General features: G+C 38.1%; 1 protein-coding gene across 1 annotated transcript; it reads left to right on the forward strand.

The window, feature by feature from the left end:
- The first annotated feature begins 877 nt into the window (after positions 1-877).
- Positions 878-24,522, forward strand: GRK7 (G protein-coupled receptor kinase 7). The gene is made up of 4 exons (XM_056498704.1): positions 878-2,010; positions 2,750-3,187; positions 16,180-16,451; positions 20,545-24,522. Exons 1-4 carry the CDS (start codon positions 1,261-1,263, stop codon positions 20,885-20,887), a joined length of 1,803 nt encoding a protein of 600 aa, XP_056354679.1. The 5' UTR covers positions 878-1,260; the 3' UTR covers positions 20,888-24,522.
- Positions 24,523-25,005: the final 483 nt, after the last annotated feature.

The following is a 25,005-nucleotide window of genomic DNA, read 5'->3' on the forward strand; positions in this document are numbered from 1 at the left end:
TTCAATGTGGACAGAATTAAGCATGTAAAAACAAAATACTGCGTGATTGTAGAGTGGTAAAAAGCAGCCAAGGGCTTAACACTTACTATAGGGAGTCTGAAAGGTACCTGTTATTACTCTTGATGTTTAGTTTTTGTGATTCAGCTCTTCAGCTTGCTCTGAGATTGTGAAATAAGAAAAAATAACCTTGACCTTGACCTCAAGGGTACAGCTTGACCCCAGTGTTACTTCTTTTTTTGTTCACATAATACCTTCCTTATATTTAAGTAAAGTTTTAACAGCCCAATCACCTAACCCCACAGCAGAAGGGGGCTTAGCCTAGTGAGTGCCACACATAATTTTTATTCTTTTGAAGGGAAAAAAATGCCTTCTGGTAGGCAGCCAGCAAGTGAAGTCAGGTGGAATTTGCCTTCACTTGATTATAATCAGCTTTGTCCCTTTGTTGATGTCACCTCAGCTATATGCTGTTGCCACCTTCTCATCCGATCACTTTCTGTCATAAAGCTCAGCAGGGAAAATAAACTGAGGCCAAAACAACATATGGAAGTGTCTTGGCAAGATTTGGCTGTTCATTTGAAGTGTTTCTCTTGTTTCTGTGGGTAGGAGATGAAGTCAGAGCTCTGTTGTTTCATAGATAAGGATCATTATTTTTAGACCGGCGACAGTTCTTAATCTCTGCATGTAATCTGCTCAGACAGAGCCACGCGAGGTGGCAGGGTTTGCATGAACTGTGGGGCTCAGTCGCTGATGTTGAGTATAACTTGAGATTTGGAGGTGTGAATGCTCAAAGCACTGAATTGTGTGGTAATTTAAAGCTCAACATTTCACGTTCATCTGTGTCAAGATCTTTTAGGCATGGCAAATTTGTGATAAAAGCTTTTTATAAAACCAGTTGTTGGTCTGCTGGTGTTTGATGTCAACTGGGGGAGATCCAGGCTTGTCCTGCTGACTGTGGCTGAAGTGCCCAAGTTGGAGAGTGCATGTATTGCAGACAAGAATCTCTGCATGTTCCCAGCAGCCAGGGACAGTGCATGCTGAGGGAATCTTGGTACATTTAAAGGTTATCAGGGCCCATTCTGAAAAACACCAGCTGAACCACGTGCGTTTGGTACTGCCAGTGGGAAGGTTTGCCTAGGATGTCATCCCTCAGCTATACATAGTAAACTCAAAGCTTCTTACAGAGAAACCTCTTACCAGTCACTTTCCACAAATGGTGCCTATACCTAAAGGTACTTAGTGAAAATCCTTGAGAGGTATTTAATGCAAAAGCAGTTAGTCTCTCTGGTGTTTTTCAGAGCCCCTCACACACCACTAGCAGGGAGAAGTGCAGTGCAGTTACAGCACAGCTCCTGGGCCAGTTACTCATTCTGTCTGAACCAGGCTCTGCCACCCCAAGGGCTTGCCAAGATGTGTGACCTGGGGGGGCTCGACAACCTGATTGCCAACACTGCCTACCTCCAAGCAAGGAAGAGTGGAGATGGAGACACCAAGGAAATGCAAAAGAGGCGTAGGAGCCTCTCGCTGCCCAAGATTGATGAGTGCAAAGAGCACAGAGAGTCCGTTGCTGGTGATTATGAGGACATCTGTGAACAGCAGCCCATTGGCAAGAGATTCTTCAGAGATTTCTTAGAGACAGTACCAGAATATTTGGTAGCTAGGGACTTTCTGGATGAGGTGTCAAACTGGGAGTTGGCAGATGACAATGTGAAGAACAGTACCATGGAGAATATTGTCACCAATTTTCTTAAGGAAGGCGCCAAAAACTATCTGTCTTTCATGAGTTCTGACTTGGTCAGCAAATGCAAAGCAGCTACTGCAAAAGACTACGAGAACATCACACAGCTGGCCAGGGAAGAAACCAAAGTCTTCTTTAAAGACAAGCCCTTCCGGGACTTTCAGAACAGCCCCTTCTATGACAAATTCATCCAATGGAAAGTGTTTGAGAAGCAACCAGTAACTGATAAATACTTCTCTGAGTTCCGAGTCCTGGGCAAAGGTGGCTTTGGAGAGGTAAGAGCTTGTACTTTTAAGGATGTGAGCCATCTCTCCCCTTTCAAGACTAGCAGGTGGGTTTGCAAAGAGCAGTGGATTAAGCCATTGCATGAAGGTTTGTCAAATGTGCCCCTTCAGATTGCCCATATTCCAGAAATCAGGCTGGGTTATTTATACTGTGATAAAGGCTCTTGTTAGTACAAAGCTACTTTAGTGTTTTTATATTCCTTATCTATGCTAGTAAAAAAGCAGACTTCTTTAAAAAACTTGTTTATGTTCATATAGTTAACTATTTTAGTGAGCTCCTTGACATCATCTTAGCCTGAGCTATCCCACACACTCCCAGATAATTCCTAGGTGCAGTTTAGGGAAAAGCACACATCAGGATCTGTTCCCAAACTACAGTATGGATGTTTTTTTGAGAGTCAAGAGAGTTTAACTGTACAGATGCAATCTGCATATGCTGCTTATTTTCATGATTACAGGTTTTTGTTCTTGTTTCTTTCATTTGCTAAAGTGTGTCTACTAGTGGTATCCTCAATAGCTTTGCCTTAGAGCCACCAAGTACTACTGGTCCAAAACAGAACTGATTGTGTGCTTGTTTTTTCCTTGTTTTCTGTGCTAATATACTCATAGAAGTTAGCATCAGCAGCTACTAATAGGCTTCAGTGATTCTCCAGTTCCTGCCTGTTACTACCCTTGATATTCCAGTCTCTGTAAAATTCCTTCATTACCTTTCCATGTGCATCTTCTCTAGGTTTGTGCCATCCAGGTCAAAAATACTGGCAAGATGTATGCCTGCAAGAAACTGGATAAGAAAAGGTTGAAAAAGAAATGTGGAGAGAAGATGGCACTGCTGGAGAAAGAAATCCTAGAGAAGGTCAACAGCCCTTTCATAGTCACACTAGCTTACGCCTACGAGTCCAAAACTCATCTGTGTCTTGTTATGAGCCTCATGAATGGAGGGGATCTGAAGTATCACATCTACAATGTGGGAGAAAGGGGTTTGGAAATGAAAAGGATCATCTTTTACTCAGCTCAGATCACCTGTGGGATTCTGCATCTCCATTCCATCAAAATTTTGTACCGGGATATGAAACCAGAGAATGTCCTCCTGGATGATAATGGGAATTGCAGATTATCTGACCTTGGATTGGCAGTGAAAGTCAAAGAGGGAAAAAGCATCACCCAGAGGGTGAGTACAAATTCTTTGAATGTGGGCAGTGGGAAGTGAAGCCATTCTATTTCTAAATGCCTTATGAGTCCAAGACTTAATTCCCTGGAATTGATTCTTTGCCAAAGACTTAATGTAGTCATTTCATTATGAGAGACAGGTCATAAGAAGATTTGGTTTATTAACTGCTTAGCTGCTACATGTGGTAAAATAACTTATTTTGCACAGAAACAGTGGAATCTATTTGACTTTTTTCTCTTAAGATAAGCTCTTGAACCAATGACTTTAGAGAGGCAGATGCTTTGTGCCTTATGGAATACTGCATAGTCAGGGATTTAACCAATTGTTTAATGAGCAGCAGTGAAAGATATGACTCCTCTGTATTCCACTTTTGCTCCTAGGAGAACACAATTTCTTACATATTACTCTTAAGTGATGCTACTGGTCGTATTGCAGGTGTGCATGGTGCTGCATAATAAATGATTTCCAACCTTCCTTCCCCTCACAAATTAATTCCTGAAAAAGTTAGCAGGCTTGATGGTTTGTAAATGTCCATACCTGTCTACATGTGTAGGAAGAAAAAGATGGATGACCAGCTGGATTTTGTGAAAATTAGATTGTGCAGCACTTCAGCTGTGCCTGTGGTCATCCCAAACTAACCTGGATTTGTAATAATGTCAGGAGATTTGCACTAGAAATATGTATTCAAGTACCTTAACTGTGAAAAGGACATATTTCTCTCAAGGTATCTGGAGCTTAAAGATGTGTATAATGAGAGAATGTGTCTGAAATGCACTAAGAATATGAAGAAATGGAAGCAGCTTTATAAACCGGTCTATGTTAAACTCCCCAAGTTCACATCAGAGTGCACATCTTTTGATGCTGTTAAATTAAGTAATTTTGAAGGATCTTTTCTTTTCCTGGCAATTGAAGATGTTTGTACTGTGAGTGGTTTTAGTTCTTTCTGAAAGAAAATGTGGGAATTCCTGTATGTATAGATAGTAAATAATTTTTAAATTAAACCACATGGTGTTATGGATACAAAAATACAGCTTCTGTGGATGCTAAGGCAGGTGTTTCAGTAGAGCTTATGTGAAATGAGAATGTTGGTTTGTTTGTAAACATGGCATTTTCATCAGTGAACCCAAAGGTAGAAACCTTAGTGTGCTTTGCAAGTTAGAGGGCCATGCAGTTACTATGATCAGAACAAATAGTTTTGTCAAAGGGCAGTTTTTCTTACTTGTAAATATGTGAGGTTTGGCAGAAGGAAAAAACCCCTCAAAATTGAAGAGTGTATTTAGCAATACTTAACCACTTCTGTTGGTGTTAGGGTAGAATCTCAAAGCAATATTGGACAAGGTGATTGTTTTATTGTTCCTCCTCATCTTCTATGACAGCCATCAAATCTTAGTGCCTTTTGTTTTGTTGTTTTCAGAAGCTCTATTCACCATTATATGGGTGCTTCTATTAGAGCAAAAACTGCAATGAATAATGTACTACATGATTGTAATGTGTTGTAAGGAATTTCAATTAAAGGCAGTTTTAGTCATACATTACATTGAAATAGGAGATGGAAGAAAAAGATGTTTTTATTCATTTTTGGTGTGTCATAACTGTAAATGAGTTAAATTAATAATTCCCTTTTTTTTGCATTTCTGAAAAATAGTCATATTTGAAAGCCTCATTGAAAAATGTTTCAGTCACTAATTAAGGGATATTGCTACTGATCTGTAGTATATAATATATGGATATATCTGTGTATTCATTTCGTTAAAGATTGCAAAAAATACACTATTTTGATGAATTCTGAAAGTTTTGTGGACTCTCATAGCCGTACAAGCCATTAAAGATTAAATTTGTTCTGCTTTCAAAGCAGAAAATATTCCTGTCCTCTCATGTATCCTCATAAACGCACATCACCCATACATCAGCTGGAGGATCCATTAATCCCTTTTGTAAATCTTCTTAGGTGATTAGGTTATCACATGGCACAAGTAATAAGCTTGTTAATGAGTTCCTGTTTTAGACATTTTCCAAGTTTTCTTTGAGGGTTTCTACAAAATTGTAATGTTTATGTACTGTTCATCAGCCAAAGAAATGTTCTTTGTGGATAGAAAGGTTTTTTGCATTTAGATGGATGACTTCAACGTGGTCTTAGTAAAAAAAAAGTGTGTTTATGCTTCAGAAAAAGCATTGTGCAATTGATGATTCCATACTTATGTAATTGAAGAAGTAGCCTTGGTATCCTTTAAGTACTGCCATTACATACACTCCTTTTGAAAGCACTTGTGTGCTCCATACCAATGGCTCATAACTATTAAAAATAAAAATACCTTGCTTTCAGAAAAAGTGCTCCTTACAAAAATCTTGAAAGAGTTGGATACCCAGCTTTAGTTTTCTCCCTCTCTTTTCAATTGCTAAAGCAGCAAGGATAAACATCCAGCTCTTTGTGTGAATGTACTTTGAACTTATAGTGTAGTTGTGAGTAATTGATAGAGTAATAATTACAAAATTAAAAAAACTTTAATTTCACTAAGTACACTGATTTGCCTTTGTGAAGTGCCAGCTGGCCCTAGAATGAAGAAATCATAAAAAAAATTAAAATACACAAGTTTGAATAATAACAGTCTTGAAAATAAAAGTAGAAAACAGTTGAAAGCTACTTACAATGTCATTTTCCTTCATTAAGCATACATGGATTATATGGGATCTTCTCATGATAGTTACATGCACCTGTGCAATCTACCAAGAAATTGTCTGTGCACATTTACTCAGTCAGAGCTTTTACTGACATTGCTGGAAACAGAAACAAACTCTTACCTAGTGATAATAAAACTGTTCAATACTTTAAATGTCACTATGACTTCCTATAAATGTGCCTGTTGCATCTGATCTGATGTATTAATCAGACCCTGCCGGAAGCAGTTTGTATCTTAAAATTATGGCTTTTTAAATGTTGTTATTTTCTCTGTCTTACATAATTGAAATAGACAACAAGGAGAAACTGAAAGCCTGCAAAGATGGCTTTTACACAGGCAAAGTGTTTTGTCTGGCTGTGTACATACCAGATTGATTCTAGCACTAGGGGTTTTTTGCATATGACAGACATGAGGAGCTTCCATCCCAAGTTAATTCCATTTTTCCAGAAATTAGTGTGTACCAGAAGTTAGTGTGTATTTGCTGTTTATTTAGGGAGGAATTTTCTGCCCTTACTGGGTATGGCTTTTGTGAAAAGCAATTGTTGCATGTGAATTGTGAAGAAGAACTTTTGTGCAGATGCAAGCGAGCCAGAGAGCTTAAATATTGACATAATAACTGTGAAAAATAACATAAACATATTTTTGTAGTATTTATAAAAGTGCATTCATATCTTCAGAGGTTTCAGGCTTCACAGTTTTCCTGTGCAATGTTTTATATATTTGAAGGACATAATAATATTTTTATAGGAAAAACATGTTTTGGTTAAAATCTTACTCAAAATGTCCTTTTGCCCTCCTGTATGTTTGTTTATTATAAGATTCTATTTCTTAGGAAAACACAAGGAAATCTATTTAGATGTTCCTGAAACTTGCAGTTTAATTTCAAGGCAGCTGAAAAGCAGGAGGAGGGTTTAGACTTGTGAAATAAAAAATAATTCTGCAAGCTATTCTACAGTTGACCTTTGTTCATTATCACATGGCATTCTTATTGGATAAGATTCTGTAAAAATTTCTTATTCCTTTGCACTTTGAAAAATGACAGCTCTTCATTTGCTCAGAATTAGAGGAACTGCTGTTTTGCGTATACATTTTGAAGTATAACATGTAAAATTGATTATGTTTTTATTAGCAGAACTTTGTTCTTAAAAGTTTTGGTAAATCGCCATCATTATGAGGTGCATCACCATGCCAGGTGTTTCAGATTTTTTTAATCTCTGAAACGTACTTTGCAGAATGCAGCCTTACCCACAAAAGTCTGTGGGGCCAGCTGGGATCAGTGCAAGGGTACTGAGGGAGCAGGCAGAAGTGCTCACCAAGTTACTTCCCATCATGACTTTCCCAGCAGTCCCAGAAAACCAAGGTCCCAGTTGGCTAGATGTTAGCAGATGTGATAGCCATCCACAAGAAGGGCTGGAAGGAGGATCCAGGAAACCACCAACCTGTCAGCCTGACCTTGGTACCAGAGAAGGTCATAGAGTACATCATCATGAGTGGAGTCATGCAGCACATACAGGACAACCAGGGGATCAGACCCAGCCAGCATGGGTTTAGGAAAGGCATGTCCTGCTTGACCAGCCCCATCTCCTTCCATGGCAGGGTGACCTGCTTTGTGGGTGAGGAGGTGGCTGTGCATGTGTCTGTCTGGACTGGAGTAAAGCCTGTGTCACCATTTGCCACAGCATCTCCTGGAGAACCTGGCTGCTCATGGCCTGCACTGGGCTCTCTTTGCTGGGTGAAAAGGGGCTGGATGGCCAGGCCCAGGGAGTGGGCAATGGAATTCCAGCCAGCTGGCACCTGGTCACAGCTGGGCTCCCCAGAGCTCAGTCCTGGGCCACCCCTGTTTTATGTCTTCACCGATGATCTGGACAAGGGGATCAAGTGCACTCTCAGTGAGTTCACAGACAGCACTAAGTTGGGTGGGAATGTGGATCTGCTGGAGGGCAGGAAGGCTCTGCAGAGGGATCTGGACAGGCTGGATTGATGGGCTGATGGCAATTCTACAAGGCTCGGTAAGGCAAAGCAGCAGGTCCTGCAGCTGGGTCACAGCAGCCCTCTTCAGACTACAGGCTTGGGGAAGAGAGGCTAGAAAGCTGCCCAGTGAGAAAAGGGGGTTGTTGGTCAACAGCTGGCTGAACATGAGCCAGTGTGTGCCCAGGTGGGCAAGAAGGCCAATGGCATCCTGGCCTGTGGCCAGCAGGACCAGGGCAGTGACCGTTCCCGTGCTCAGTGCTGGTGAGGCTGCACCTTGGGCTTCTCACTCCCAGAAAAACATTGAGGTGCTGGAGTGTGTCCAGAGGGAGGCAGTGGAGCTGGGAAAGGTCTGGAACACAAGTCTGCTGAGGAGCAGCTGAGGGAACTGGAGAAAGGAGGCTCAGGGGGACCTTACTGTTTTCTATAACTCACTGACAGGAGGTTGTAGCAGAGTGGGGATTGGACTCTCCTCCCAGGTAACAAGTGACAGGACAAGAGAGGACAAGTTTTGCTGGGGATGTTTAGATTGCATATTAGGAAATGTTTCTTCCCCAGAAGGGTTGTCAAGCCCTGGAACAGGCTGCCCAGAGAAGTGGTGGAGTCACCATTCCTGGAGGTATTTAAAAGCCTTGTAGATGTGGGGCTTAAGGACATGTAGTGGTGGGCTTGGCAGTGCTGGATTAATGGTTGGGCTCAATGATCTTAGAATCTTTTCCAATCTAATTATATGAATGCCATAATAATGAGAGTGAAGGAACAAAAACGATTTTCTGCTCCTGCAATTTTGGATATGGCAGAAGGGATACTGTGGTCATCTCAAATTAAGAGAATGCAATATGTCCCATGAAATACTTTTCCTACGTGCAGTGTGCCATCCATTTTTTCTGTTAGGGAATGACATTGGAGCCCTTTATGATGTAGCACAAAGTCTCGGCATGACTTTTATCATTGTTCCTTATTCAGCTTAATATGACAGTTAATAAATGCTAGAGCATTTTCTATAAAAAGTGTACATGTTGGAATGATCCCTTGGGTAGATCATCTAGTCCGCCACACATTGACTCATCGTAGTCAAAGATGTTTTTATTTCATTGGATAAGAAATGTAACATTTGGCTTACACTGTAATTCTTTGGACTTTTGATTTGACAGCTTTGACCAGAAGCAGTATTGCAGAAACAGTAAGCTGTGAAATGGTGAGGAATGTAGTACTTCTTTTCTTCTGGGACCACATGTGACATTCCACTTGCGGCCATGAGTAGTTTCAGTTAACAGATATGCAATTAGTTTTTTTAGCAAGACAAAGTAAAATCCTGTAATTGCAGGCACATGCAAGTAAACGCTGGGGGCTTGGTTTTGCACATTATTTGAGTTTAAAATCTGCTAGTGAAAGGTAGCAGGTGGGTGGTTCTTAAAAAAGATATTAAACCAGAGTATAGTTAAGCTGCAGGGCACTCTTACAAAACATCTTTTAGGCTCTACAAATTAATCTAGATTCAGGGGGAGAGTTGACAATTGATGGAAAAAAGTTTTGTTGAGAGAAACCATTTCTGTCTCTAGAAGCCCTTGAACTGCTAATAGTTGGAGTCTAGGAAAGTATAGAGAAGTCTCAATGTACATACCAGGCTCTTACAAACTTCCCTATACATGCATTTGTTTGAATGTAATTCACAGATAGTTAACTGGCCATATGGGCCATTGATCTGATGCAGCCAGTACCCATCTCCTTGGAATTACATTTTAAAGAATGGTACCTCCAACATTAGTCATAACCCAGAAAGATAAGGTGGATGAAATCATGTGGATTTCAGTGACCAGCAGTAACTCTCCAGGCCTCACTGACATTTGCACTGCTGTACCTACAGTGGACGGCCCCTGCCCCTCCCAGGGCAGCCTGCAGTCCTGTCCCCTCAGTCTCAGTGTCACAGAACACAGAGTTCTCTCTGATGCCTCCTTTCTGAGGAAGCAGTCTATGCATGGTGCCAGGAGACAGTATTTGCATTTTTGTTATGAAGAGCTTCATAAAATACAGAGAGAGCTAAGCAGATGGAGAGTTTTCTGCCTTAATAACACTGTTTATGGAATACTCTGTGGTCATTAAGAAATGAAATCACAAATATCTCTGAAGTATTATTTCTGCATTATAGGTGGGAAATTATCAGGAGAAATGTAAAAGGAAATCAAAGAGAAAATCATGTTACAGGAAGGCTAGAAACCCTTGTAATTCTTGAGTTCTAATTGTGTGCTTATGACTCTGCCAAGTGTTCCATTTGTTCTAAATGCTCCATCCTATAATGTCAGATTGCTTCCCTGTGAACACCTTCTGATGTCTTCTGGTGTCACTTCACTGAGGGGGGAGTGGTAGCAGGTTCTCTCTCCGGTCAGGATCTGAGGCAAAGGTTTACGTGTGATTGTGCAGGAAGAAAGTGGGGAGCTGCTCTAGAATCCAAAGTTAAAACTGGTGCCCAGTTACTGGATTGTCCTTTCTCAAACCCTTTATCCCTTTGACTTCCAAACAACTGAAACCATGCTGTGGCTATTTCTCTTCCCAAGGAGGAGCACACAGGCAGGAGTTCCTACTGCACAGGGTGGCTTTCTCTTTTGTTGTACAACTTCCTTCATTTCAGTCAGTGATTACTGATGGCCAAGCTTAAAAGATTAAAAACCAATGCTGGATGTTTTTTACTATTCCAGTTAGTGACTTTGAGCCCAGGGCCATTTTTTCTTTTTTTTCTAATACAGCAAAAATCTGTTTGGTCCATTTTGTGCTTTTGTCCATGTGGGCTTTTTTTAAAGCACACACCTTTCCCTGTGAAAATTATCTTCTTACATGAAAATCAAAAAAAACGTTTGGTCTTGAATCTTACATAAGCATGTGGGATTCAGTAGCTCCTAAGCTCCTATGTTGTCTTTCTCATTATCTTCTCCCACTACTCTAAAGAGTCCTCCTTGTGTTCCTCTGAATCAGTAGCCCAACAATTCATAATAGGCCATCTCATCAGAAGGTCTCCCTCTGCTAAGCATTAACAATATGCCAGAATCTTTATTCTGTGTGACTTTCCAGGTGCCTTTTATTTAGATTTAATTTTATCTTCTTAAAAAAAAAAATAAAATAGTTGCCTATTAATTGGGTCAGCTAGTTTCTTCTTACTGTGTGAATGTGTGGTGAGAAATTGTGGAGGAACTGCAATTCATTTAAACTCACTTAAATTATGCTCTGTTCCTCCTCACAGACGACTCTTGGGAGAAGAATTAAGATGGTGAAGTGAGTGACAGAGGCAGATCACTGTTGTTCTCCACATCTAGGGCCTGTTAGCTTATGTGCAGGGAAGAGATTTCTGTGGTCTGTTCCTGCATTCCTGCAGGGTCTATTAAGGCCATTGCTGAAGGAGTGGAGGAACAGCTGGACAAGAGAACAAAGCAGGCAGTGGCACCCCTTGGAGGAAGGAAGGACTGAGCCCCAGGAAACAGCTGATAGAGCTAAACTCAGCTTGTTTTTTTTCCTCTGTTCAACAGTTCTTGTGCCATGGCAAACAAAAGATAGACATTCTGATTTGCTTTACTGTTTGGTTTATTATATCAATGGAGTTTGTTTTGCAGAGATCTGTGGGAAAAGGTAGCAAGATATAAATCCCATTTCTCCCCATTTTCCTGTTCCTGTGCTGCTGAAAGCCCCAGAGTTGCGTCTCTGTTGCCTGCACCTGCTGAAGCTGGCACAGGGGCGGTGCTGCAGGGCTGTCCCCTGTCGGGACAGCAGTCCCAGCGATTGTGAGTGCTGCACTGGCTGGTTCTGCTCTGAGCTGTGCTGGGCCAAGTGCCCCTTGACTGCACTGCCCTCTGAGTGCACTTAGTGCTTCTCGGGATCACATCTTGAATTACTAAAAGATTATAATTATGTGACCTTTGAAAAATTTATGCAGGATCACATTTCACAAAAGAAACATTTGTATACTTTCAGATGAGTCATTTCTACTATGTCCTGTCAAATCACACTCATACCACTCAACAGAACTTCTTTGCTAATGTAGCCAAGGGCAGCATTTTGGTCATTCCATTTTAGAGGATTACTGAAAAATTGTCTTTTGGGTTGTTCTCAAGATAGTGAAATAAAGGGAAAATAGATCTGTGAACCCTTTTAAAAAGCAGGTAAATTAAAATTTAATTGGCTGAAATTTAGTGATTATTTTTATAATTCAAGCAGCATATGCAAGTAAGGCATCCTGCTTATCAAAAAAGACATTAGATGGAGACCAAGCAAAAAATAGCTAGTGTTGTACTGACTACACTGCAAAACATTCTGTGCCTCTACAATGGCATAAAGTTTCTGTCTCTAGTAGAAAATTGGATAATATAACATTCTTTGTCTTCTTTATGATATTTTTATTTATTGTGTCCTGTTAGATGTTTCCAGGCTAGTGAAGGTATAATGTCATGTGTTTCTAAGATCACTTCATTAGTTAACACATATGTTCAAATGGGTCCTTGTGTTACCAGGAATTATACAGAAAAGAAGAAAATAATGTGCTTGGTCTCAGTCAAAACATCCTCATAGTGTAGAGTTGGCAACCAAGGAATTAAATTTTAGTATGGGTTTTTTATTTTCTCTATTTCCATTAAAAGAGTGAAATTTATCCATGTAAAGTAAGATCTAGTAAGAAAAAGTGGGCTTCAGTTAATATACAAGTTCTAAATTTACTTATAAATTGTACTGAATTGAAACATCTGCAAAATCATACAAACCTAGTGATTTTCTGAATGATAGACATATCAGTCAGTATTCCATACTTGGAGATATCTGTTCTGAGGTATGGTCAGATAATTCTAACTGAATTAAATAATCAATACCAGCCTGTGGGAAAGAGACCCCTTCAAAAAATAATGCATTTATCTGTTGAGGTAACTTTTAATTTCTTTGCTTTCTGTTCTTTTTTTTTTTATTTTTGCTCTAGAATGTAGTTTACAGTATACTTACTTACTTCACAGCCTGCCAAGAGTAATTTGATTCACTTTTGCTTTGGGAGTCAGTGGATAAGTTTTCTACCTAATACATTATTTTTTGCTGATCAGATTTCACTGCTAGTGGGAGTTGTACAGTTTAAAAAACTCCTTTCATAGAACTTCTGTTTTACCTCCTTAGATAAACCTCTCCTGAGGTTATTGAGGCTGCCTTTCCTGTTGCCGTAGGATCTCTTTTCCTCGAAAGATGATCTGATATTTATGTTTTGTTCTCCATAATGATTCGTGTAGGGATGTTAGGTATTACCCTCTCTCTAATGCTGCCTACTCTCCAGAGGTAGAATTAAATAATTTGAAGTATCTATGTTCTTTCAGGTGCTGAATAATTTTTTTTTGTGTTCTCTAATACAGCAAATGCTAAAGGCTTTAGCATCTTTCTTCCGAAATGATTTTGCCAAAACTACACATACAGAGAAATAGATTGAAAAGATTTAATTAAAATTTAAGCTCTTCCTTTCTTCAAATTCCTGTTTTGATAAAAATAGATTTTATGTATTTCTCCCCTCTTATTGTTTTTCTTCCCCCTTAAAAATCCTTGTTCATTACTTATGAAATGTGTTTGCTTCTGCTATAAGATTGTCATGTTTTAGTGGGTTATAAATCTCAAATCTATGAGATTAGGTTTAGATTCCTGCTTCTTAGCTTGTTCCTTCATTGTGAAAAGAAGGAAAGCTTCAGGGTTGGGAGAGATTTGTTTTTAGATTCAAGTTTAGATTACATTTTATGAGAAAACTGGCTCTCATGAAATTCTGAATTGAAATGGTCTGGCATAATCAGAGGAATGATGTGTTTAAGATTCTAGACATCCTCAGATGGAGTTGGATCAACTCAGTAACAACTCAAGATTTCAGTGGTACTAATTTAGAACATTGAAGTTTAGTTCTTGTTTACATTTAAGCTCATCCACAACCTGTCACTTTAGTCTGAAGGGAAGCTGTTGTTGGTCCATTCTGTTTTCTATTAAGTTGTCGTGCTGTCTTTTTGGTCTGTGGTGATGGCCTTGCTTTCTCTGTTCTTGAGAAACACGAGCACCATGTCAAAGCATGGTCTCCTTCAGTTGGTGTGTCCTGCTGGAGGTATGTTGAAAATGCCCATGGAAGAGACTGAAGTCACTTGGCAACTACTTTTGAGAAAACAACTGTGGAAGGGAAAACACAAGCGGAAGGAAAGAGGCAGGCTGAAAGGAGCTGCCTTGAAACACATCTGTGACAATAGATTTCTGTTTTCCATGTCAGATGTGTCCAGGTTCTGTATGATGATGCTAAGTTGCAGCAAAGTAATCTCTTATCAGAAAGATCATATTGTGCTGTCAGGGCACATTTTGATGGTAATGTGACTCAATAGTTCTTCAAGGCATTAGTGCCCCAGCTTCATCTGAGTAAAAATAAGAATGTTTATTGCTTCCCAGAAGAAGCAAAAAAAACAAAGAAAAGAAAAAAAATTCCAGAAACCTATTTAGAGCTGTGTTTACTAATCCACAGTGAGCTCTGAGTGCAAGCTTTTGTATCAAAATTTCTCTACTACTTTCAACCTCTCTGTTCAGGTTTTTCTGAGGCCAGGTGGATCTGGGGTCTGTGGTCCATCTTTGAGCATTTGTCCCCTTCCCTAAACAGAGCAGTAATCATACCTAAAAATGTAATGCTGTCAGGGTATCTCTCGATGTTTTTAGTTAGAGAAACCCAGTATAAGCAGTACAAATTGCCTGTGGGATGATGTCAGCAGCTGCAGTGCCTGTGCTGCTCCTCTGTACTTCTGTGACTTTAGTGAGGGAGGCAACTGTTCACTTTTAAACTTTCCCTTTGCTTTCAACCTAACTGATATTTTTGTTCCTCTCATTTCTGGTTTTCAACCATATGGAGGATTTTGCAATATATCCTTAAAAGTAAAAAAAAAATTACAACGAGAGAAAATAAAGTGAATTTAATATTCTGTCTGTTAGGCTTATGTTGTAGTTGATGATAAAATGTTCCCTCTTGCACACATTGTTTACAGTAGAGATATTATATGTCATAATGTGTAGTGACACAAAATCAGAGGGGTTATCCAACCCCATAAAATAAAATTAATCTGTTGAGCTGCTCTTTTTATAAAAACAATTTGTCCAAATGAGCTTAGCATTACCTTTTTCTAACTGTTTTGCTTTGGAGTGAATCTCTGTCACTGATTGTATTCTGATAGCAATAATAATGACTGTCTTGAGTAAGTTTTAGTGGGATTTGTACAGACATAGTTTTTTATTTTAAATTGTTATACTGGTAATACATGAATCCCAGTATTTAAAATATGTGAGAAATTCAAGCAACTTCTTGAAAAAACGTGGTTTTCACTGTTAGGTGCATCTGGAAAACAGATAATATAGAGCATGAGACACAGCAGTAAACATGGGTTCAGCTGAGGAAATGCTGTTGTGATTGAAATCCCATGTCCTCAGTCATGTAACAGTGCAGCAGAGAGCATAGAGAGAGCTGATCCCTTCACTTCCCTCCCAGGTGAATCAGCTCCCTGGGGACAGAGGCAGCAGGAGCCATTTCAAACACTGCAGCCTGTCCCCCAAAGGGGAAAGTGGCAGGCTGGGCTGGAAAGAAAACAGGCAGATGCCACTCAGAGTGGCCATTTCTTCTCTCGGAGAAAGGGCCATTAGAGCTGTAAATAGTCTTTATTCAGGAAACTTTTTGTAGTCAGAAAGTTTGGATTTGTTCCTTCACCCAAGTATGTGTAGTTTGTGAATTATAATTTTCATAGTTTATTTTATTGCAATGGTTTTTAAGAGTGTTTTCTTGGCCCTTGGTGATAGAACATTTATGCAGAAACCAAGAGGGAGGTGGCTGAGAACTTCCTCATTACTGGCTTGATGAGAATTTTCTTCCTGGCAGCAGAGCCCTGTGTTGGACCAGTTATAACCACTGCACAGAGTGGGAATCAGTGATTGTTTTGCCCGATTTTTGTATTTTTAAAAATCTTTTCAAATTGATTGCCACTTGTGTTTACACAACAAAAGTAAGAATATCTTCAACCAAAAAAAGAATATAATGGAGGAAGAAAGCAAGCTAGCCATGAATGTTTAAATAAACCACTTTTAGGTAGAAATTGCACTGACATTTCAGCTTTGAAAAGCATATTTAAGAGAGTTTTCCTTTGTGCAAAGATGTTTAAAGAGAGATATGGTCCATATACTACAAAAGTTATACCTTACTGTTTCTTGATTTAAAAAAGGTCACAAAATATAATTTTAAAATATATCAGTAGAATTACTAATATTTTGAAATAATTAGAGACTAGTCTGTTTAATTATATGCATTTCACTACTGACATTGTGTGTTTGGAATAGGCTGGGACAAATGGTTACATGGCTCCAGAAATCCTGAAGGAAGAGGACTACAGCTATCCCGTGGACTGGTTTGCTATGGGGTGTTCTATTTATGAGATGGTTGCTGGGCGAACACCATTCAAGGATTTCAAAGAAAAGGTCGATAAGGATGAGGTTAAAAGAAGAACTCTGGAAGATGAGGTGAAATTTGAACATGCCGGCTTTACAGAGGAAGCAAAAGATATTTGCAGGCTGTTTTTGGCTAAGAAAAAAGAGGACCGTTTAGGAAGCAGGTATGCCTTCTCAATCTCAGTACAATAGAGATTAAAGCTGCAAACAATATAGTTATTTTACTTATTGCAAAAAATAGGTTAGCTCTTAATTTTCTGTAGAGTAATGAATTTTCCCTTTCACTTCTTGGAAGAAAGAGGTGAAAAGTTTTGAAGATAATATGGAAATAAGGAATGTTGTTGCAATAGTGTTATCATCTATCCTGACTCCAGGTGACTCGTAGGAGTTGCATTCTTGTTATTTTCTGTGTTAGACTCTATATAGTTTTGAGAGAAAGGATCAAAAGGGTTTTTCCTACACATTCTTTCCTAAAGATAAAGGATATTCAAGTGGATACCTGCATCCCTGCTAGTGCAGACTGAAAGCAGAATATTAGGCTGTATCGCTTACTGGAATGATGTGGGCAGAAATCCAAATCTGCAATGTGGATTCTCTTCCCTGCAGATATCTAATTTGCAAGACTGCTTCTTTGGCTTCTTACTGAAGAGACCTTAACCCCTCTGCTTTGCTCAAGTGCTTTAGAAAAATGCCGTAGAAGTTCTGGTCATCCTGACTCATCCCAGGGAGAAAAAGAATATTTGGCACAAATTCCTATAAAGCAAAACATTTCTGGGCACTTCAGAGGTGGCTCTGGGTTGATGAAGACTAATAGATATGTTCATGACTTAGCAGTTTCAAGGAACTGTTCAGTAACAAGAGAATTGCAAAGCTAAACCTTGTAATATTTAACTTGTAATAGCTCTGATCCCTCTGAGGTGTGTGTGTGTGTGTGTGTGTGTGTGTGTGTGTGTGTGTGTGTGTTTGTAAATAATTTAGTGCATTTCTAGTTAGACAGATTGCAGATCTACATATGCAATATAGACAAAGAAATATAATAAAAATGTAAAAAAATAACAGGAAACCAATAATACTTATCTTCAGAATACATGGTGATTTGAATCATCTGTGAATACAAATATATGTATCAGGTGCTTTTCCAGTCTAAAGGTGGAACAGACAAAAGATCTCATTGAAAATGCATATGTAGTCTCCTAAATTTTTATTTCATAACAACGTGGAACAGTTTTTCAAAATGTTAGACAAACATTTGTCTGAAAGAATTAACCCTAATGACAGATAATAGATCATTAATACACATATCTTAATACTTTGTTGCTAAATGAAGACAGGTACTCTTGTGCTTGATGAATTTTCTCAGCAACTGTGCAAGGCAGCAGAAAAAAGTTATTTTCAGAAGCACATGGTGTATGTTTAATACAAAATCTCTATTATTTTACTATGTTTTAAAAGCTTACTATAAAAGTAAATTTAACACGGAAACATTCGGAGCACTCTTACTTGAAGTCAGCATACTTTGCAGACATTTGGACTTACAGCACTTGGTGAAGTAAACAAATTCAAGAGTAGGGGAAAATGAAATTTAGAAATTGTGAGTGACTTGGTTTAGTTCATTCAGCAAGCCTAAAACAAAACTAGCAACAGATGATTCACTTACTGTAACCACATCACCTTTTCCAGGGGAATCATTTACAATCTTTCTGTCTGCTTTTTGTTCCATAACTCCTCAGCAAAATCAGAAATGTACACAGAAGGGTTACTGCACATGGTATTTTTAATTTTCTGCTGTTAAAGATGTGCCACACTTAGAGAAGGCGAGCTATAGGATGTATACCCTGAGCATGGTACAGAATGAAAGCCTGCCCATACCTCTTAAACAGGGTGATACTATTCAGGACAGCTGTATGTTACATAAAGATTAGCACTGTAATTTTCCTAAGGACAACAAGAGCTTGGGTTATCCACAGCAGTGCCTGTTGCATAAGTTAAAGCTGCTCAAAGACAGCTTTATTTTGTACACCCACCTGACCTTTTAAAACACTCCACTCTTCTACTGAAGATGTGATTTCACTAGCTAACTCAAGAAAGATGTAACTCCTTTTCTCTACTCAGCCTTTTTGAGATTGATATCTCAAATCCTAAACCTGTAATTTTTAATTTTTTTTTTAATGGGAGAATACAAAATTGACCAACTTCATGTGAGTTCATTTGCTCTTCCTATTTAAGTTACATAAAATGATGTTCACAGAGGATGAGCTCAAGTTCATCTCCAGCAATTGGAAGATGTCTCAGTTCCAGTAGATGGCATTCATGTAGCTTTACATTTTTTAACTTTTTGTGATTTCAGGATGAGGAATACTGCAGCAATCCATTTTAGAGCCTCTAGTGGTTTTTGGTTTATGTTACAGAAAGGAAAAGCCAAATGAAGGGAGATTTTTGTGAGTGCATCTGCCCAGTCAGCACTACTGGCTCACCAGTGTCCCAGGACACCAGTTAATGTGAACAGCATTTCAGGCTAACAGTGAATGTAAATAAATCATGTCAGGCTGCTCAAGTACTTGGTTATCACTGGTTAGGTAAGGTAGGAGATGATTTTGCAAGCCTTTGGCTATGCAGAAGTCAAAATCCTTAATCTGTACGTTCATAATTTTATTCATATGGTGCATTGGGGTTGAAAACATAATATTTTTCATTGCCCAGCATGCCTGGATGGCAGCATCCATCATTCTTCATGCTGTGGCATCCTGCTCATTCCTGGTGATGTACAGTGGGTAGTGGCTGTTGGTGGCTTGCTCAGAACTGGGCAGAAGTGCAAAGTGGCAATTTCTAGCAAGGGGCTGAAAAGATCAGCCGGTGATTTCATCCCTGCTGTGCCCAGGGAGCACCAAGGCAGGCCAGAAGCAGGCACGACAGCACAAGGAACAGGCAGTAGTGCCAAGCTGGACAAGCTGTTCTGCATGCGTGGAAATTAAGATTTTAAAAAATAAAGATTTTTCCATAATCACACAAATCTATTCCTTCTATATGGTGCTTCTGCACATTTGCAAAGATAAAAAGGCTTGCCAAAGGTTTGCATTACATTTTATTCATACAATATTGTTTAGAAATACATGAGGGCTCACACTTTGCTAAGCTTGATTTTGTAAGAAGGTTGGAAAAGAAAAAAGCAATGTGTTAGGATCTACAAGTGAACAAAGAATGCATGGGTGTGGAAAAGACATTGCTTCTCTCTGCTCCTCCTTTCTCTAAAATTCCAAATTCAGACTTTGCATGCCTTGACACTAGAGGCACAGAACAAAAGCTGTGGTCTTTGGTCATGCTTCAACAAGCACACATTTGAGGCTCAGATGATTTTTATCACCAGCAAATATTCTACAAGTCTCTCTCTAGGTCTACAGTAAAACAATTCACTAATTCTTTTACAGCTGATGGTCTCCCTAAGGTCTGAATTTTTTTTTTCTTAAGATTTATTTAACTTAAGCATTTACAATTATTTAATCTTTTCTGGGTTTTATTATTGGGTTTTAACTATATTAATAAAGATTATTAATTTGTTTGTGACAGTGGCACACATACTTTTGTTAATGTCATAATCTGTTAATCTCTTGCCAAAAAAATCTTTGGTAATTTATAAGAGCAGTAACTGAATGAACAGTCACTCTAAGTGGGAGTGTTTATTTGAGTGACATGACTGAGTTTTAGGATGTAAATGTGTAGATGCTTTGAATTAAGATAAAATGAGAATTGTCATTTGTCACCAGCTTCCTATTGAGACTATTGCTGCTCAGTCAGTCTGTAGATGTATTAATCCAATATACTCCATTCTAGAATTTAATACATATTCTTACCCTATAGTACAGATAGATAGATACTCTTATCCTATAGATACAGAGCCAATCACAAAACTTCCCTTGTAGGACAGTAAATCCAATATTCCCTGCCCCTACCATGCTGTAGGTCCAGTTCTGGTGGAAGTGCAGCTTTGGTTGGGGTATTCCAGATGCAGCACTGCAGCTCCTGCCTGGCACCTTGCGTTGGCTGATGTACCCTGAGAGGTGCAGGAATGAGTAATGGATCAGAATGTTTTCAGCTTCTGGACTTATGTTTTACAATGCAGTGTTCCTTGGTTAGGAAGAAAGGAATATATATTATATATATATATATATATATGAAGTGCTGTCATGTACAAAACGCAGACAACCCTGTATCTCTCTGAGAGCAAAACATACTGGTGAACAAACTTTTGCTTTGTTGCAGGAATGAAGATGATGACCCAAGAAAACACAGCTTCTTCAAAACGATAAATTTCCACAGGCTAGAGGCAAACCTTATTGACCCTCCATTTGTGCCAGATCCATCAGTTGTCTATGCCAAAGATATTGCAGACATTGCTGACTTCTCTGAAATACGAGGAATTGAGTTTGATGACAAAGACAAGAAATTCTTCAAAAAGTTTGCGACAGGTGCTGTCCCTATCCCCTGGCAGGAAGAAGTCATTGAAACAGGACTGTTTGATGAACTGAATGATCCCAACAGGGTAGTTTCTGGAGGTTTTGCAAATGGAGGTGAAGCTAAGTCAGGAGTTTGTTTGTTGTTGTAATTGTATCATTACCAAAAAGAGTAGAAACCACCTCAGAACTTTCCATATTCAGACTGTTTCAGAAACTCAGTACACCTGTGTGAGAAGAGCCAGCCAGTGAAATGTGACATTGACAGCTATGTAGGGCCACCAGATGAATAGATTGTATTATTTTCCTTTGCTCTAAGAAAGGAGATATTTTTGTGTCATTGGAGATATATCAAATGAGAACGATATTTCTCCAAGAAGCTTAGAATAGAAATACTGAAATACAAAAATCAATGATAGAGTGAAGAGACAACAGCTTTTGAAAATTACTGCTTACAGTTTTGAATACAATGATTCATTGGTTTTCTTTCTTTTTTCTTGTTACTTCTAACATTTCTTCTTTATTCTACAGTTTTCAGGAAGGACTTTTTAATTTTCAAGTAATCTCAGTCATTGGAGCTCATATACCCTGTCAAACTTGGAATCTTACTGGTTAGCCAGTCTGTCTGTTAAATTCTGTTGGGTTGTTTATTGTAATATGTTCAAATTGTCATAAGATATAAAGAAAGCTCTACGTATCACTTGGAAATAAGAACAACAGGATCAAGCTCTTTGCAAAAGTGACTTTAATGGAGTGAAGATAAGATTGCACCAATTTAATGGAATAAAGCATTTATTTATTATTATTAAGGGTATTCTTATAAGTGATAATACTGTGTACAAAGAAGATGTATTTTTAAGTCAATGCACATTCTTTTTGACAATTTTAAACTTATATCAGATTTCCTGAAAATTTTTCTGTATTTTGGTGATAAATTAAGCTACAGATAGACTAAATCAATTTGTAATTGACTTTTTACAAGACATTTATTTTAGTGTAATATAGATTTTAATTCAATCAATTGCAAAATGCATTATACTATTAAGTCCTCTAATGGTGCAAAAGGCTATGTGTGCAAGTGGAAATTATCTTCAAATGTTTATTGATTCTCATGCAAATTTTGAAGTGTTTTTATTTTTCAATTTGATGACAACCTAAATTGAATTACTTGGGAATATTGCTATGAACACTTGCTGATGGTGAAGTGTATTATTCATGAGATGCCTCCTGCTGATTTTCTGTGATCAGAAAGTAGGCAGTTGTTCTTTGCACAACTTTTAAAACTGATCCTCCACATGCTGGTCACTGTCATCTCTCCAGCTATAATTTCCATTGATTAAAGTGGAAGTGGAAACTACTTCATTCCTTGGAGTCATGGAGACTGCAAATGCCCCATTTTCTGTTTTTCATACAGCAAACCTCCTACTGAACTCAAAGACTTCTTTTAACCAGACACTGGGATTTACTCACACATCTGTTTTAGAGGAGGAAAACCTGTAGATACAGTGTCTTCTGTACTCAGGCCTGTCATGTGCAGCACAGAGCACTGGTATTTATTTATAACCTAATAGCACATCCCAAACTCTTAAGTTTTAAATACTTTAAGTGTTTTAGTAATAGCTAAGCAATGCATTGGTAATACTTTGTGTTGTTCTGAATAGAAAAAGAATTGCTCTTTTTTCCTTTTAAATTTGCTTTTCCGGTGCTTTATATATACTTAATATTCAAGTGAAAAATCAAGAACAGTGTTACTTAGGATTAGTGGGTAACTCTGTTCATGAATTATAGGCATAAAACTGTCTGCCTTTTGAATGGAGACTTTCTGTCAGATATTTAAAACAATATAACCTGAATTCTGACTTAGTCTTTCAATTGAGAAGAATGATCCTGAAAGATGGTGAAAAGCAGAGGAAGTTGAGAGAAGAGTGATGTCCTGGCATGGATTTACAAGAGTGCTTCCACTGTTGACATCCACTGATTTTATTTCTCATTGCTCTCACCTGCAGAAGGTCTCATAGTGGTAGTAAATATTAGTATAGGGTAGTATAATTAAAAACCAAGACAGAAAACTTTATTATTATATGCATTTTAAAAAAAACACAAAACACAAAGCGACACAAAAACCACAACCGCTACCCTATTACAGCTAGGAGAGACCTGTTAGTCCTAGTGGCATCAAAATTTTGTCCTGAATTAATATACCTTAAATCCATAGAAATGCTGTTTCAAAAGTCCTCCAGAACCATGAAGCAGTACTCTGAAATGGTCGTAGGTTTTCCAGTGCATAACTGAGTTTTAAGTTGCCATTTGGAAAGAGGTTATGTGTAGACAGAAAGAGAATTTAATGTCTTTTTAGAATCATATATCCCCAGTGATATAGGGTGCTGCAAGGCTGCATTTTTCAAAATGTGTTGCAATACTGAGATCTCTGAATTCAGGATACCGTGTGTGTAGAACACTGAGTTTAGATTTAGAAATGTTGTGGTGTCACTAATCACAGCAGGATGTGCATCAGTGAGATCCATAATGTTAAGTGTTTCATGAATCATTCAGAGTAACACACCAGAAGTCTGATAATGCACAGTTTGGCACAGTGTATGCCAGAGAAGAATATGTTTGTTTGAAATATTCATTTTCATTTTCTAAAACTCTCTTTTCACAACATGGTCAACTTCTTTTTGCATCATGGAGAGGAAGCAGGACAAAGATTATTTCTGTATTCCTTTTAGCACTTTCAGTGAGTCTTTTAAAAATAATTTTCAAAAATTTTTAAGCAATCTGTGAAATACTTGGTTCTTTTCTTCTTCCTGCCACTGTAAAGTTCCTTGTTAAACTTTCAGGAGCAAAGTTATTTTAACATAAGGCTTAACAAAAAGCCAGCAATCCCAAAAGATTTGCACATTCAATGAATTGTCTTACTGCAACCAAAGATGTTATTCATGTGAGTAAACTTAAATGTATATGCAAGTGTTGCAAGAACAGGGCCCAAGTCCAAAGTATTGACCAGGTCCTTGGATATTTATGATAGAAAATGACGGATGACTTTGGGGAAGGAAAATAACCATGTGGTTATGGATTACTTGAGTTGTGGCAGAAGTAAATTATGTAATTGAAACTGCAATTTTTTTTTTCTTGCTGTCTCTCTTTTTCCTGCTTTGCCAGTGTTGTGGTGTCTCACTTGACTGCCTCATTCTCCAGCAGATAAGATGCATTTGAGTGCTAATATAATCTAAAAAACTGTGTTGTGAACTCTATTGCATTAAATGCCATCTGACACAGGTTACAGGGTGCCCTGGCCACTTTGCAGACATTGTACTAACAGTGCTGTCTTTCCTGCCTTGTTTTACTCAGTCCAGCTTTTGGAACTGTTTGGTAATTCTAACTATGGCAGGCCAAAATGTGAGATTCGTAGTGGCTTGATGTGTTCTTATAAGAACATAATTTAAAGTTCGACAACACTGCTGCTGGCTCTGAGAAGGTATAAGAGTAAGATCTTTCCCTTGTATCTCAAGTCCAGATTTTCTTTGATACTACCTCTGTTCCCCTTATCATTAATGCCCTCATTTCACTGAGCACAGAGACAAAATGATGTTTGGTATTGATATTAACCTAAATGAAATCATTGTTCACAGAGATTATTTCTCAGTGGTGCTGAGCACCTTCAGTTGTTTCATGGCAAATGCTCATTTAGTCAATAAATACATTTTGTTGCTGCAAGTAGTTCACTTTTATATTCCAATATGAAATAGATTTAATAATAGGAACCTGTGTGCAAATTCCTGGCACATCTTCAAAGTGGCATCTTTATTAGGGAAGGCAACTTTATATTAAGCAAAGAGCATCGTAACAAATATAATAATTGAGATAGTTACTTCTTCAGCCATAAACAGAAGTTTACAGAAGTAATACAGAAGTAAGATGAAGTCTGTACTTAGAGCAGATGAAACTGTTGTTAGTTAAAAAATGGTTGTTAGAAAAGTTGTAGTTATAAAATGATGAACCATTTTAAATATTTTTAATATCAGCATTTTTTTAGAAACAAAATGCTTATAATACTGTATTTAAAATACTGTCACTTTTATAGCTTTTAATGATATATCTGTAACATTTTTCTAATCTGAATATCCAAATCTATGATGAGAATAAGTATGCTCATGCTATTTACCTTAAAAAGTATAAATTGCTTATTTTATGTTACGACAGTGTTTTTTATCTTTTTACCATTTGTTTTTTAATACCAAAACATTTAATCTCTTTACGCTGTATTGAA

The sequence above is a fragment of the Oenanthe melanoleuca genome, chromosome 9 (assembly GCF_029582105.1).
Source record: "Oenanthe melanoleuca isolate GR-GAL-2019-014 chromosome 9, OMel1.0, whole genome shotgun sequence".
Taxonomy (NCBI): domain Eukaryota; kingdom Metazoa; phylum Chordata; class Aves; order Passeriformes; family Muscicapidae; genus Oenanthe; species Oenanthe melanoleuca.

Coding starts and splice junctions, on each gene's coding strand:
- GRK7 (XM_056498704.1), top strand. CDS start 1,261: ATGCAAAAGCAGTTAGTCTCTCTGGTGTTTTTCAGAGCCCCTCACACA. Junction 2,011..2,749: donor GCAAAGGTGGCTTTGGAGAG/GTAAGAGCTTGT, acceptor CATCTTCTCTAG/GTTTGTGCCATCCAGGTCAA. Junction 3,188..16,179: donor GAAAAAGCATCACCCAGAGG/GTGAGTACAAAT, acceptor TGTTTGGAATAG/GCTGGGACAAATGGTTACAT.